Genomic DNA, 15682 nt, shown 5'->3' with positions numbered 1-15682 from the left:
ACATTCCAAAATATTTTACATAGAATCAAACTCAGTGGGGCTTCGCTGTTTGTTAATTTTGGGAGTTGGGTTGCAGAGAAAATTTAGGTAGCAGGAGAACAAGTCTGCAAAACTGTGATTTTGGACATCTTTTCTAGTGATTCTAAAATTACTGTTGGTACAAATGAGGCTGCTGCTTTCTGATTGACAATGCTGTTACGTTGTTGTTGCTTGGGCTTTGCTTGGCATTTGTGCTTTGTTTGTCCCCCTCTCTTCTGTGCCTGTGATCAGGTTTGGGGCATGCTTATCTCCACAAGGCTCTTCTGCCGAGCTGCTCTGTTGGCACGAGGTTGTGCAGCTCTTGAGAGCATTCCTGAAATGTCAGTGTGTAACAGCACAGACTCACCCCCAGCATCGCCCAGCTGCCTGTGCTGCTGCTGGCTCAGGGTGCTGAAAGGAAGCAGGCAACAGGTTTGGCTTCCTTCTGGCCACTAGAAGGTAGGAAGTGTCTCCAAAGGAGTTTCCAAAGTTTTGTTTGGATACAGAATCTGGACTGCGGAGCAAATGTCCCCGGAGGAGGGGCTGCAGCATCTCTGGCTGCTGCGGGCTGGGAGCAGTGCAGAAGGCAAAGCCTTGCTCCGCTGCTTCTGCCTTTTGCTGGGAGGGTGTTCCCTCGGGACTGGCGCTCTCTGTAGCCAAGGTGGAGCCTTTTTAAAGGCCAGGAAATTGCCTCGTGCTCTGTGAGTCACCAGATCGTCCCAAAATAGATTTTTATTTCCAAACTATTTACAAATAAAATCAAACCTAATGAAAGGTTTGTTGATGATTCTTATTCGCTGTGACAAAATGCTCTGAGGAGTCTGCTGTTATCCTCCTCTGATGCTTGTTCACTCACCAAGATAAATCATTCCCTCTTAACAGAGGAGCTTTTTGCACTTGTGCTCTTGTTTGAGAAGATAAGAAGTGGTTATTCTGTGTGGAGAGTAAGTAAATTAGAACGTCACTTGTTTGAAGTGGTAACAAAAAACCTCATTATGAATTAATGAAGTTGCTCTTATAAACAAGTTTGTTTTCTTCAAAAAGAGCTGCGAAAGTTTTCTTTGGTTGCTTTTGTTGAGTTAATGTTGTGTAACGTGGTATTTGTGTCTCCTGTCTGTTTTACATTACAATTCTGCCTATAGATTTGGATGTTCTTTTGTGGTTGTTTTAAACTAAACATTTCCCTGTTTGTAACTCTGCTCTGCAATGACTCCACCACTGATACCTCTTTTTGGGGTTTATCTTCAATTTGGGAAGTCTGGCATAAAACATGCACAAAGCTGCAGTATGGTTAATGAAATCAGTAATTTTCTAAATTAAAACAGGACACTCACACATCACCAGCTGCCTGATGGGTGTTTCTTCATTCTGATCTAACACAGAAAACATTTTTTATGTGAGTTTGACTATTCTGTATGTGCTTAGACACTCCTCAGGCCCAGACTTCAGTCCTCATTTCCATGGCCTCCCAATTAAAGTTCCAAGGGATTCCAAGTTTAAGGCAGCCTTGTTAAAACTAACATGGCTTTAAGAAAGAATTATCTCCATCTTCTCTAAGATTAGGCTTTCCTGCATAAAGAGGGATGTATGAGCAATACATTTTTTTTAATATTGTTCTTAGAGCAGATGCATTTTCTGGAAAGTGACTGTATGTGGGAGGAGGAAATATAGATTATCAACACATGATGACAACACTTTCTGTCAATATATCTGTGTAATCTCTGGGAAAGGTTTTAAGAGAAAATAATTGAAAGGTACAAAACCAGGCAGTTTATATCCCATGTACAGGGTTTAATTTTAAATTGTGTTGCCTGACTTAGGGTGCTTACCTAATGTAAATGAATATTGGGCTGTATTATTAATGCTCATAAAGAGATCTATATTTTGATCCACATTTTAGAATTCTCTGCCTAATGGCCTTTAGTGTAGGTATGCACAGCTTTAAAAATAGAAAGGCTCAGCCTGTGAGCTTCCACCTCCTGTAAATACTTATCAAGTGGTTCATTCAGAATTCAAATAAAGATCCATTGTCCTCCCAGTGCTTGCATAACAGCACTGCAACTCTCCATTTGAAAAAATATGATATTTTTAGGGTGGAACACAGCCTCCTGTTTTCCTCCAGCGTTGGGTTGGGAATTGTTTCATGGGGGTCTGAAGCCCTTCATCCCTGTGGGGGCAGGGTGTGCAGGTGGGTGCTGTTCCGAGGGCACCGCAGGAGTGGGAATGCTGCCTCAGCTCCCTCTGCTCCTTGTTCCTGTCCCACACAGCAGCACAGGAGGGAGCTGGAGCTGGCTCCAGGGATAGGCTTGGCTTGGAAATACACTCTGCCCAAAGGGGATCCTGTTCTTCCTGCTGCCCTGGAGGAGTTGTCCCAGAGGAGCTGACAGAGGCAACAGGGGCCAATGGTGGCACAGGGCTCCCAAAAGGAGGCTCATCCAAAACTCATCAGCAGAACACACCAGCTTCACCCATTCTGCTGCCCAGAGCTGGCCCAGCACTCAGATCACAGTGACAGTCTGTGATCCAGAGCAAAATTATCCTCTCAAGTTTTGATTATTTTTTCCCCTCTGGAGTCAATTTGTTAGAAGGGCTTTGCAAAGCATCAGTGACTGTGCAGAGGGAGCAGCAAACTGGGATGTGGGTGACTGGCCAGCAGAGGAGCATGGAGGGATGGGAGTTTGTTTTCCCACTGCTTGAATGAGCAACTTGGGTTCCTTCCTTTCCCTTTCCCTTTCCCTTTCCCTTTCCCTTTCCCTTTCCCTTTCCCTTTCCCTTTCCCTTTCCCTTTCCCTTTCCCTTTCCCTTTCCCTTTCCCTTTCCCTTTCCCTTTCCCTTTCCCTTTCCCTTCCCTCCACCTTGGAGCAACCCCCAGCAGAGGAGGATGACTGGATATGCCAGGGGAATGAGATGGAAGCAGCTCTGGTTGCAGTGGTTAAGCAGTTTTAGATTTTCATGCATGCTTTCATTTGTGAAGGGCAGACATGCTAGAGAGGTTTCTTTACTATGTAGGTAACCTCTAGTTTGCTATTTTTGGTACCCTATTTTTGGTGCTGTCTCTGTACCATAATTTATAGGCTATGAGAACAAATTCAATATAAGAGGCATGTTCACAAGATGAATAATGTAAAGGTACTCTCTGTTGCACTTCAAACTTCATTTTCATTTCGCTGAATTTTAAACTAGTACTTTTTTTTTGAGCATTGGAATGTGGAAAAAAAGTTTGTTATCGGCTTATCTTCAGTGACTTTATTTTAAGCAAAAAGGAAGCAAAACAGATGTGCACAGTTCATTGGATATTTTTTCCCTGAGAGAAGTTAAAACATTAGAAGCTTCCACCTCTTGCACCTGGCAGACATCGCACAAATTCATCTTAAGTGCCACTTAATTGATTGCAGAACACTGCAGTTCAATCAACTGCAATAAAGTTAATTGAACCTCTCCAATGAAATGTGACTTAAACCAAAGGATTCAAAATAGGAACAGGTACTAATTAATGGAGGCCATTATTTTTAATAGGACGGGGTCCAAGTAATTGAGTGATGTTTAAAAGTTCTGTGTAGTCTCATGAGGATGGGAGCCACTTACTTGCAACAGCTTTCAGGTTAGATATAAGGATGCAAAATCCAAAATTTTAGGTGAGAGTGCTAATTTAACATAGTTCTGCCTTTTAAATCATGCCATGGGTAAGAGATGCAAAGCAACCCTTAACCCTGCTGCTTTTTTGGGTTATCAGCTTTGATCCCAAACTAATCCAGTGAGTTTGTACTTATTAGAAGAAAACAAGTTGTACATTTCCCTTGAGGGAGGCCAGACACTGGCATGGGAGCAGTCTTAACTGGGTGAAACACAGATGAGTGTATGACCATCGTTATAGGCTGGTTTGACAAAAGTTAGAGACATTAAAAAAAAATTTAAAAGGTCTTTGAAGGACTGACAGCTGTTATGCTCCATTCAGGTTTTCAACTTTGTCATATTATTAAAACATGTGTTTAACCAAGGCAGGACATTACTCCCACATGATATGTTTGTAGAATGCTGGGAAAGTAAGGTGAAAATAAAGTCTATTTAGGCTTTTGGTAGCTTTATACAGGAAAAAAAAAAAAATAATGCAAACTGGTTACACCCAGGACAGAAATGAGAAAAAATGTCACTTCTTCTCAGAGGTTCTGGGCCTAACAGGAATAGCAGGGACAAGAAAACTGAGAAGTTCCAAGATGGAGCTTGGCTAAATGTTAAAAAACAAATTTTGTGATGCAGTTGCCATGACAACCAAGGAGTCTGGAGTTTATGATCTGAGATGCCTCTTCCTTGCAGTGCCTCTCTCAGAAATAGATGTTCCCGGGTGCAGCTGAAGCGTTGGTGCAACTCGCAGGGGTGAAGCGGCTGAGCCCTTCCTCGACAGCTCTGCTGTCTCCGGGCAGAGACCACATCCACAAGACAGCAGTTTTGCCACTGCAGAATCAGCCCAGGGAAAAGTCTTTGTCTGGCTGGGCTGGAGCAGCCCTGCAGATCTCAGGTTCCACCAGGCTCCAGCCTGTCCTGCTGCCCTTGCCCAGAGCAAGCACCAGGCAGTGACATCTCCAGGAGCTGCAGCAGAGAAGGCACAACATTCCCCATGTGCAAACATGGCAAATGTGCTAACAGGATGGAATCCACAACCTCAGGACATTGTCTCTCCACAGGGTGTTTTCTTTTAGGCATCTTATATCTTGTTTGTGTGCCCCAATATTTGAGTTTATGCCAAGAGATTTATACTATAGCAAGGCTATGAACAATTTTGATGTTTTTCCCTTAATTCACATGTACTTTTTTTCTAAAAGGCTGTCAAATACTTCCTTATAATATTTCTTCTTCTGGAGAAACCCTATGAATGACAGAATTCAGGTGGGAAGGTGGGAAGTTGCCTCCTTTGATCACCTAGTCCAGTTCCATGCACACTGGCCTCATCTTTACATCATCTCATGCAGTAAGGTCACCATGGCAGGCAAATCTATGAGCAAGTGCATTACTGCAAAAACATCATTAATGCAAGATGTCAGCTGGAATTTCCACATCCTTGTATCCCTTCTTCTCTTCTGTGAAGCTTTTTTTTTTTTTTTTTTTTTTAGCACCTTTTAGATCAACAGAATGCATGAAGCCTCTGAAGCATCTTTTACACCAAAGTAGATTAAACAGGATTTGGTCAAACACCAGCAGGAATCAGTGATGTTTACGTGGAAGATCAGAATGTAAACAAACTTCCCATTTGTACTGGAAAATCTTCAGGAATTTTCCAGAGACTCTTCAAGACCTGTTTCAGAAACTGTTGAAATAAATTGTTGGAGCCCGGTGGACTGAAGCCTTTTGCTTCTGTTTATATCAGCTTCTGTGGTGGGATGGGAATAATTGGGTTTGCAGAGACAAATTCATAAATTAATTTCCATTATAAGACTCATTTATATATTATATTATTACTTTCTATTTTAATCTAAGACACAGGTTAAAATCATGTGCTAGCTTTTTGAGACTGTGAATCTTGATATAGTTTGTGGTGAAATGCATTTTGTAAGCACGTGAAATGTCATTACACCAAAGCATCTTTTGGCTTTGGACATTTTTAACTTGCCTCCTCATTTGGATCTGTGGTCATTTTTGCACCAAGGCCTTTCCTGGGATGCTCAATGCTGCCAACAGAATTTGTTCAAATTTACTTTCACAGAAGCTTTTCTGGATTCACTATGTACCCTTGTGCTGTCCATGAACCTGTTAAATCCAGCTTTTAGAATGAATGTAGAGGATAAAATAATAGAGTTTTTGACACTAAATATGCTTGTCAGGTGCAAATCTGGGACATTGGTGTTAGTTTGTGCTAAATGCTGCTCCAGCCCATCCCAGTACGGCAACAAACACCACAACCCCTTGCTGGTTTTCAGTGGGTGACCCCTGGGTTGGCACTGTGGGTGCACTGAGAGCATAAATAACTTCCCCAAAAGTCTCTGGGTCACTGTGTCTTTCTTCCTCTCACATTTTAGTCTCCAGATGGGAAACTCTTACTGGCTGCTGACAGGCAGTGCCATGTGCACAACTCCGTGGTTACTTGAAACACAGAAGCATCATTTGAGCCCACAAAATCACTTGTGAGCTATTTATTTTCACTGGTACAAATTGTGATTTGGTTTGTGTGTGTGAAATATTTATCAAAAAGGGTGAATTTTAAGAAACGTGTAGGCAGGGGGTTGTAAGTGTGTGTAACGGGTTTGGGGGTTTGTTGGGGTTTTTTTTTTTCAAGTAGTTCAGTGGATAAGGAAGAGCTTCTGAGAAGCTTCTTCCGGGAGGATGTGCATTCCCAACTTCAACCATTCTGCAATGGGCATCCCAAGCATATTGATGGAGTTCTGTCTGCTTAATTACTGTTAAAAATGATTGACTGCCTTTTCCACTGAGGGAATGTTTTGGTAATGGAATGATTAGGACTTTTTTTTTTTTTTTAATTACTAGAACAAAGTCTGCAAAGGTTTCTTTCTCTGGTAGTGGGCTTTTTTTTTCCTTTTGCATATTCCTACGGGAAGGCTGCTCTGGTGAATGTGTTCCAGCTCATGCATCTGCCAGCTTACAATGTACAGGTTACTTTACTGTTGTATTATATTATATGGTATTGTATTATAGCATATTATATTACATTATATGATATTATTTTTCAACCCATTGCATAACTGTGCATTTCAGGAAAAAAAAATGGTTATATCCAGCCTGTTTAGACTATTTTTAAAGACATTCAGTCTGTGAGATCATATTACTTCATAAATTAATTCTCTCAAGGTAATTTCCATCCCACTGCCCAGTGACCAGATGATAATAAAGGATGATTTTCAAAAATGCAGAATTCTGAGGCTTTTCACAAGAATCCAGAGTGGACAGAGGAGAGTTGTTGAAATTGTGGGCTGTCCCAAAGGACAGTTTTCCTTGCATTTGGTTTCTTGGATGACCAGATTTCTTTGATGTAGCATGGATGCAGCCTCCTCACATGTCTATTTCTATTATCTATTTTCACTTATTTGTGAAGGACATGGCAGAAAAAGCTTGATGCAGGAATGTTTTGCGGAATAGTAGAAGGACAATAAGAACCTCAGGTTTTGCAGTGAAAGACTGCAGAAAATATGCAGAAAGATTGGGTTGAAGAAGAGAGAAAGACACAAATTTATGCCTGCAAATCATCTTTACTCTTTGTTTCTAGAGCTTCCTTCCAAACACCTAGCTGCTAAAAGAAAAAGTAGTTTTTGAGAGTTTTAAAGAGTGGAATTACACTTACTACCAAGAACACAGGTGATTATGAAATGAATTGGCACAGTTGGAATAGATATCTGCTTTACAAACTCCCCTTGCCAAGGCTTGAAGTGGAAGTCGAGAGAGATTTGCCTCAAATTATTCACACCTGGAAAAGTTTTGCTGAATAAATCAAACTAAAACTGTCAGAGAAACCTGCTTGAACTCTGGTGTCTCACTGCTTAACAACCCTTTCTGCAGTCATTTGCTTTCTGGATGAAATAGTGAAGAAGGGTAAAAGAAATAATGTCACTGAAATCCTTATAAGCTATTGACAATTCCCAAGTTATTGCTTTGTAATCGTGCTCCAGTTTTACCCCCTGAGGTGCTAAAGACTGTGAAGATGAGGTTCTGCTCTGCTGGTTTCTGATTCTTTTGTTCTCTAGTATTTCTGTAAGACTCTGAGTTAAATAACCTCCAGCTCTCCTATCAATATTTTTATTTTATTTATTTTCGGATCAATCTTTTCGCTTCCAGATTTTGTAACTGTGCCTTTTCAACAAAGCTGCTATAAACAGTCATTTACAGGTTCTGTTTCTGAGGCAGCTTTAAAAAAATGTGTTGTATATATTTGCTCTAAATGTTAAATATCATTGCACAGAACGATGGGAACAGATGGGATGCTGCATAAGCTGTTTATCATATTACACATTTATCACTTTACACTAGTGAAGTGTACATGTGTTTGATTAATATTGACTTTTGATTTATTTGGAGGGCTCTATTTTTTGACAGCATTAGGGATTACATTGTAATCCTTACCGGCTTCCAAGCTTGAAATTTAATTCCAGTAAAAATAGAGTGGATGCATTCCATAATTCTTAATTATATTATTTTTTTTTCCTGTGGAAAAGAATTACCTTGTTGAGGCTTTAATACTGGAAGGAATTCAGAAGTAAATGGAAAAGACTGTTTGCTTCAGTATTTTAGACAGATTAAATTTAGATGCCATTGGTCCAGCTAAATAAATATCTCTTGGAATTAAATACCAGATGCTAAGGAGGTGTAAAATAAAGCAAACCAGCAAGAGTCCTATTTAAATCAATATTCTTTTATACCCTCCACCTACAGAATGAGAGAACTTCATCCTTGCCTGCTCAACAGGTCTGGATGTTCAGCATGTGTTCCACCTACGTCACAGTACATGGAACCAAAAAAGCATCTCCAAGAGCACCCCGAGCTCAGACAGAGCACCCAGCCTGTCCTGCGGGCTCCCCACTGCAGCACTCTGTCAAAAAGATAGTTTACCAATGCACTGGTTCATTAAAATGCATTTTGGCTCAGCTGAAGCCTGAAAAAAGGGAAGATTTTCCTTCCAGACAATGGATGGAAAAATGGTTTCAAGTTGGAGTGGGGCGGCTTGTGCTGTTTGTTCTCCTAAATGGCAATAACATTTAATGAGAGATTCTGCTCTAAACTGTAAATCCTTTAGAGTGTGAGATGCCCAGCCTGTCAGAATAAATAGAGGAGGCTAAAAACACTTACTTTGAAAATGACTGTTCATTTTGGGAGGCATTGAATGATCTCAGTGAAATATTACTGAGTCAGTGGAATTTTGGAGAGAGATCAACTTCCCAGCATGTATCCTGGCAGCAGCTCTTCCTCCATTTCTCAATGTCTTTTATGTTCAAATAGCACAGGCAGCACTTCAGACTTACATGTTGTCATCAGTCAAATTTCAGATAACTTTCAGTGACTCCTTATAGATTGAATGAATAAATAAATTACTTTTAGCCATGCTTATTTACAGTTTTTATGCCTCTGCTTTCTTCTATGTCTATTAATTGATATTATGGAAAGACATATCCAGCAAAAAGCATGATTTAGCACTAAGTATTACTGAGACTACATATATGTGTTTATTTTTTTTTTCCTTAAGCTGAATCTTGCACTGCAGTTTGAAGTTTAATTGGCATGACCACAGTAACTGCTCAGGGCTTCACATATTTAACTCTTCTTTTTCCATGGACACTCTTCAAGCCTGCTATGGCCCTGTTGGCTTTGCTTCTAGGACAGGAGATGCTTCCAGAAACTTGCAGAAGGAAAATTCTAGTAATTGTAAATAAGATATGTAAAGGGCAGGATTTGGTTAAATTTACTTAGATGTGCATTTCCCAGTGGAGTAGCTTTGTTTTCTGGTCATCATGTCAGCTATGCACTGTTCCTTAAATACATATTTTCATTAAAAGGTAGCAATTAGAAATTCTGTTTCTACCTGTTCCTTCCACGTTTATTTTATAAAAATGATAGAACAAAAGTTTTCTGCATTTTGGTCTAAAAGACTCCTTCCTTTGTGTGCAGGTTAACAATGAGAACGTAGTGAAAGTTGGCCACAGGCAGGTGGTGAACATGATTCGACAGGGGGGAAATCACCTCGTGCTGAAGGTTGTCACAGTTACCAGGAATCTTGATCCAGATGACACAGCAAGGAAGAAAGGTACATTTTTCTCTCTTCCTAATGGACTCTCCTGCTCTTCCTTCACAGAAAACCAAGTATGGGCATGAAATGGCTGTTTTCTAAATTCTGATTTATTAGACTTTGCTTCTCAAATTTGAAATGCCCTGTTCTTGTTTAATTTGGAGTGATTTAATTCTCTTGGGTTAGACATTAACACGTGGCCAAAGAGCAATATTCTCTCATCATGCTTGGCATTAAAGTTCATCTTTATGCATTTTTCACATGTATATGTTTGAGGATCTTGTAGTAAAATTTCTTGCAGTAGTGAGAGAGGAAAAGCACTGAGAACAGATGATCTTTTATTAATTTCAAATGTACTTGAAATGGGGGTAGTTCAGCAGTGTGTTTCTCACCCACCCATCCAAAAAACCACTACGAAAACTTCACACCCCCCCCCCCAAAAAAAAAAAAGAGGAAAGAAAAAAGGAATTTAAACTGTTTCCTTCACCTTAGATGCCCCAGAGTTTGGTTTCCCAGCTAAACTGGGAAGTCATTAGGCCCTCATAATTATCATTAAGCAGGAAAGATTGCTGCTGCTCACTGGTGCTCCTTGCAGCTGCAGCACATTGCTGAAAGTTCTGTTCCTCCCACAGTCCTGTGAGTTATCCCTCACACACACCTACCTCTTCAGCACAGGGGCAGGTGAGGAGCTGGCACTCCAGGGCTCCCTCCTGCTCCTTGAAACTAAAGCTTTCTGTCTGTGCTGGAAGTGTTTTTCACCTCCACTGCTTATTAAAAATAATAATAATTAAAAAAAAAAATTAGTGAGACCAGCTGAGACCAGTGGAGTGGAGGGGAAAGGCTGTATTGAACTAAATCATGTCCCAGCATGGTCCTGCATTATTTTTGGCTTGATGGAATTACTGTTCACACATTTTAAACAATCCTTTTTGCCTCTGCCTTTTGGTATGTATCATATTGACCTTAAATGTAGTGACAGGACAAGGGGCAATGCTTTAAACTGAAAGGCAGCAGGTTTAGGCTAAATATTGGTGGGAAATTCTTTACTGTGGGGGTGGTGAGGCCTGGCACAGGGTGCCCAGAGAAGCTGTGGCTGCCCGATCCCTGGGAAGTGTCCAGGGCCAGGATGGATGTGACTCTGAGCAACCTGGGATAGTGGAAGGTGTCCCTGCCTGTGGCAGAGGGGTTGGAATGAGATGTTCTTTTCTGACCACCAGAAATATTTGTTATCAGGATACTAAAGCACAGATGGTAGTTTCTGTGCTAGATTATTGCCTTGATAGTTTAAGACCTTATATATTCTGAGGATCACTCGGTTTCCCTTTGAGTCACCTTACCAATTCAGATACATTTGAATGTTCTTTCCTGTATTTCTCAGATTGAACAGTTTCTCCAAAGATTAAATTAATCTGCCAGAGATTGGCTGGTGCCCAGGAGGTTTTTAGCCCTGCATATTTCTCAGAAGGGGCACCAGTGCTGTGAGGTCCTTTCTCTAGAAAGCCCTTTTCCTGCTGGGAAACAGAAGTGCACAGTTATTTAGCTTTAAATGTTTCTATGTATCCTGTTACATAAAAGCTTGCGGATGTGTCAAGCAACCTACGCTAGAGCCAGAATCAGTGGAGAAATTCAGTCCATGAAAAGCATCTCAGGGCTTTTTCCTCCACATGTAGGTATTTATTCTCGCCTTATTGCATGGAGCTTATTCTTTTAAATGGATCTGGAATCGTGGCTGTGAGCACAGGGCTTCCAGAGGGTGTGTTTTGGCTGACACTTGTGTGTTTTTCTGTTCCATGCACAGCCCCACCACCTCCTAAGCGAGCTCCAACCACTGCACTGACCCTGCGCTCTAAGTCCATGACCTCAGAGCTTGAAGAGCTTGGTAAGAAAGTGTTTTTGGCAAGCATGCTGGCTTGGTGGAGATGTAAATATCTATCTATATGTCTCTATGTGAAATTGATGAAGGGAGCTGCACTTGTACAGTGTCTAGAGCAGAGGAGGTTTTAAGAATGCTGCATCTTTGGAGAGTTCAAATGTGCATGACTCGCATGAATGATTTTTGTGGAGACTTGTGCCTTTACTGCTGCGCAAGGGAATGTTGATACATTTTATGCATCATCAAAGTTTGGCACATCTAGAAAAAAAAAAAAAAGAAAAGAAAAAAAGAAAAGAAAAGAAAATAATGCTGTATCATGTTATGTTAGCTTTGCTTTCTAAATTTTCAGTTCATCTAATATTGTTTTATTTTAAATTTCTGTGGCCTCTCATTAGTGGATAAAGGTAAGCTGCCAGAAGCTGTTGTTAAAAGCTGACAGTGTTAAAGCAGCTTCAACTTCAACTTGTTTCATTTGATCTGAAAAAGTGCATATTATGATATCACTTTGACTTCTGTGCATGATATAAGCTTAATTCCTCTCACTATTGGTAATAAAAAAAATTATTGAGCATTCAATCTTCTATTTGCTAATTTTGAGAAATGTGGTTGTAGATTCCTTTGCTTGATCATCCACATTCTAGATATGCATAATTCTTCAGGAATTTATATTCATTTTCTAGAGATTAGGAAGGTAATTTTTCTTTTCTTCCTGGTTTTAATCTGTTAGGTCATTAAAAGGTAGAATTTCTGCAGTTAGACTAAGACATGGAAATATGAATAAATCATATATAAAAAGAGAAAAGCCCAGTGCATATTTCCATGTGGCTATAACAATAAAACAGTGTGTTTAGCAACTGAGAAATAGGAATAAAACCAAACCACATCCCTCACTGCAGAGTAATAGATGATAATAATCTACACAATAAAACCATTTTTTCCACGCAATTCTACAATTAAATACTCAATTTTATAATCTTGGGGTTTTCCTGACATGGACTCATCTGAAGGCCAACTGGAAGGAATCCTAGCCTTGTGGCCCCTTTTTTTCCCCTGGTGACTCAGTGCTTTTTGGGGCAGATGGGCCCCATCCATCCTTTAGTGAGTCAAGTCACATAACTCCGGTGGGAAGTCTCCCAGCAAAGTGGTGCTGAAGTGGGTAGTGTCTTCTCGATGGTCTAACAACCAAATGAAGACCAAAAAACACCACCCCAGTCTGATTATTTAGCTCCAGCAGGTCTCAGAAAATTTGGTTTTTATGTACAAGGAAGTTTAGGAGCTTAACTCGAGGTATCAACAGCTTGTGAATGCTCCATCATTTTTCTTTCAGGACTAAAATGTAAAATATTATTTCTGGAGCACACTTTGTGGGTCTGGGTGTTTTTTATTTGCTTTTCTTTCATGGAGTGCTGAGAGCTTGTAAAACTTTGCTGGTTTATCAACCACCTTTCCCAAGGGAACAGCAATACTTAAGCACCATTTTTACCCCCTTGTTATCCTCTTCTGCCAATTGCTTCCAAGCTGAGGATGTTCTTCTATTTCTTTGACTTTTCAATCCTCCTAAGGAGATATTGGTCTTAAAGCAGAAGCAGCACTTTCCTAGGGGAGAATAGCTTGTTTATAGTAATGTCCCCAGTGGAGACCATCATATTTTAGCTTTCCCACCCACCTGCTCAGGCTGTGGCCCTTGCTCTGCTGTTTGTCCTCACCAAGTGGCAGAAACCACTCCTTCAACAAGCAGCCATGGGACATATTTATTTTAAGCACATTTCCCATACATACCTTTATCCAGATAGGGCAGACATTGCAATGACAGAGGTTTTCTGTTCTGAGGAATAGTCCTGCACCGTGTTCCAGAGGTGTTTGTCCCCTAGGAAAGTTGTAGTGGTGGCAGAAATTTACTTTCTTCCTTAAAAAGTCTGTAAATGTCATTTCTGTGACACTCTGAACATTTGCCACCCTAGCATTACAATGTGACTGCTGTTAAAAATAACATCTGTGGTCTACCTATTTTCATATTTGTCCTGGAAAAGGGCTATTACCAGAAGGGACAAGAATTCTTAAATTTCACAGCAACTGAACAAGCTTCCACAGGGAAAGTGTTCTCCCTATCATCAGTTAAAAGTTGTCTCCTGACATAAAACACAGCTTGTATGTGTGTATTTATCTCTAATTTATATATCCCTCTATGTATTTGTGTATATATTGGACATCTGTAAGAGCTATGAGAACACCCACACTTTTATAGCCATTAAACTCTCTAATGAATGAGCATTGAGCATTCCTTTCATGCCATATATGTGCAAACCAAATAGGAAGAACCTATAAATGAGCACTGTGGATGTTCTCATCAATACCTATGTGTAACCCTTTTTCCTGAACTGGAGACGCTTGTGGTTTCAATAATGTCTTGTGACAAAGAATCCCACGGGCTAATTATGTGCTGTGTACAGATGTATTTCCTTTTTATTGGTTTTGAATGTGATGCCTTAATTTTATTGAATGTCCCTTGTTATGTAATAGAAGAGAAATGTAAATAGAAACTCCCCATTTGTTTTCCCTTAGAGTGCATAGTTTAGTAATGTCTTCTAGCTAAGGTAAACATAATTTTTTTTTTAAAAAATTGTCCATCTTGCAGTCATTAGAGTCACTTCCTTTGCCTGGCTCTCAACCCTACTTACAGTTTTACTGACGTTTTTTGAGCTATTCTGTTCTTCATAATACAGAGCAGACCATCTGAGCTATCCTCTTTCAAATTAATTAATCCAAAAGATGGCAGTGTGCTAATGATTCCTTTCCATTTCAATCTGCAAAGATTTGGGAATGCCCGACGTTGTCATAGTTTGACAGCCCTGGTATCAATAAGTGGCCCCAATTACTGTTTTTAAAAAAGAACTTAGAAAAAAAAAATTCTGAATGCATCCCTAATACCTGCAGGGGAGAAATTCCTCATAAACCCTGATAAACAGCTTGGCAAAAGCAGATTTTATCTACTGTGGTTTGAGAGATACCTGTTTAGCAGAGGTGAGCAGGGAGAGACTGACATCTTAGAGGGAAGGATAATGTTTGCACTCAAAATGACAGACAAGGATTTAGCATATAAAAAATTACCTTCAGAATTGATTCACAGTTCCTTCCCTTTCTATTTCCAAGCTTCAGTACGGAAGAAGAAGGGTAAGGGGAAGCATTTTGTCTCTTGTTTAACCTGTTTCTCACCTTTCCATAGTGAAGGATAATAACAATGTAAATGTTGGCATATGGTCCAGTTTATTTTATGGTGTCAAATGTACATTAATTATTGTATATGTTTTTTTTAGTTATTTAGTTAATAAATTGCAAACACACTAAGAAACTCAAACAGAAGACCACATTCGAAAATATCCCCCGCATTTCTTCCTTTTGTCTCCTTTCCTTCACCTTGCCTTTTTTTTCCTTCTCTGTACCCAACTCTTCTCCAACCCCTTCCATCTCATCTCCTCACAGTTCCTGTGCTGACTGGCAGCCACAGAGAGTTAGTGGCCAGTGACCCCCCAGTGCAGTCCCACATTAGTGATCCCACTTGTCTCCCGAACGGCCACACGTTTTCCCATGCCCACACTGTGTCTGGCTCAGGAATCAGGGATCTTGCACACCACACCTGAGCTTCTCACCTGCAGAAATGCTGCTCTGTCTGGTAGAACATCTTCCACGCTGTCCTGTATGCATGGAGTGCCCTCCCTGGACTGATTCATGAGGCCACCTACCACCTTCTCCTTGAAATCTCTCCCAAAGACCCACCTTCCCTAGATCCCCACTGAGCAACCATCCCAGCACTGGTGGTGAGGCAGGGGGGCAGGTAGAAATAGCAGTGCTATTTTAATAGTTTTCATGAATGTATTTTTGTGTACAGAGGATTTGTTTGTGTTGAGCTGTACTTTTTCCATGCTCCTGTACATCATTTTGCTTCCCTAGACTGTGAGTTCTCCCGAGCAGGGGCTGTTCATTTCCACCTTCTCATGGAGCCTGGCCCAAGGAAGAGTCTCCCACTTCCCTGAGCCCCTGGGTGGTAGCTGGTGAAAAACAGGCCGTGTCCT

General features: G+C 40.5%; 1 protein-coding gene across 4 annotated transcripts in view; it reads left to right on the top strand.

Annotated features, from left to right (window-relative positions):
* SHANK2 (SH3 and multiple ankyrin repeat domains 2) overlaps positions 1-15682 on the top strand; it is a 248007-nt gene that overhangs the window by 202615 nt on the left and 29710 nt on the right. For 2 of the 4 annotated variants that reach the window (XM_053945755.1, XM_053945754.1), the window contains 2 exons: positions 9622-9757; positions 11538-11618. In XM_053945755.1, the coding sequence (XP_053801730.1) occupies positions 9622-9757; positions 11538-11618 (217 nt within the window). Of the gene's footprint in view, positions 1-9621; positions 9758-11537; positions 11619-12007; positions 12017-14762; positions 14784-15682 lie in introns of all 4 variants that reach the window. The other 2 variants (XM_053945757.1, XM_053945753.1) reach the window with 2 other exon arrangements.

The sequence above is a fragment of the Vidua chalybeata genome, chromosome 6 (assembly GCF_026979565.1).
Source record: "Vidua chalybeata isolate OUT-0048 chromosome 6, bVidCha1 merged haplotype, whole genome shotgun sequence".
Taxonomy (NCBI): domain Eukaryota; kingdom Metazoa; phylum Chordata; class Aves; order Passeriformes; family Viduidae; genus Vidua; species Vidua chalybeata.
Note: the sequence above shows the minus strand (reverse complement) of the source record. Positions and strands in the feature narration are given on the sequence as shown.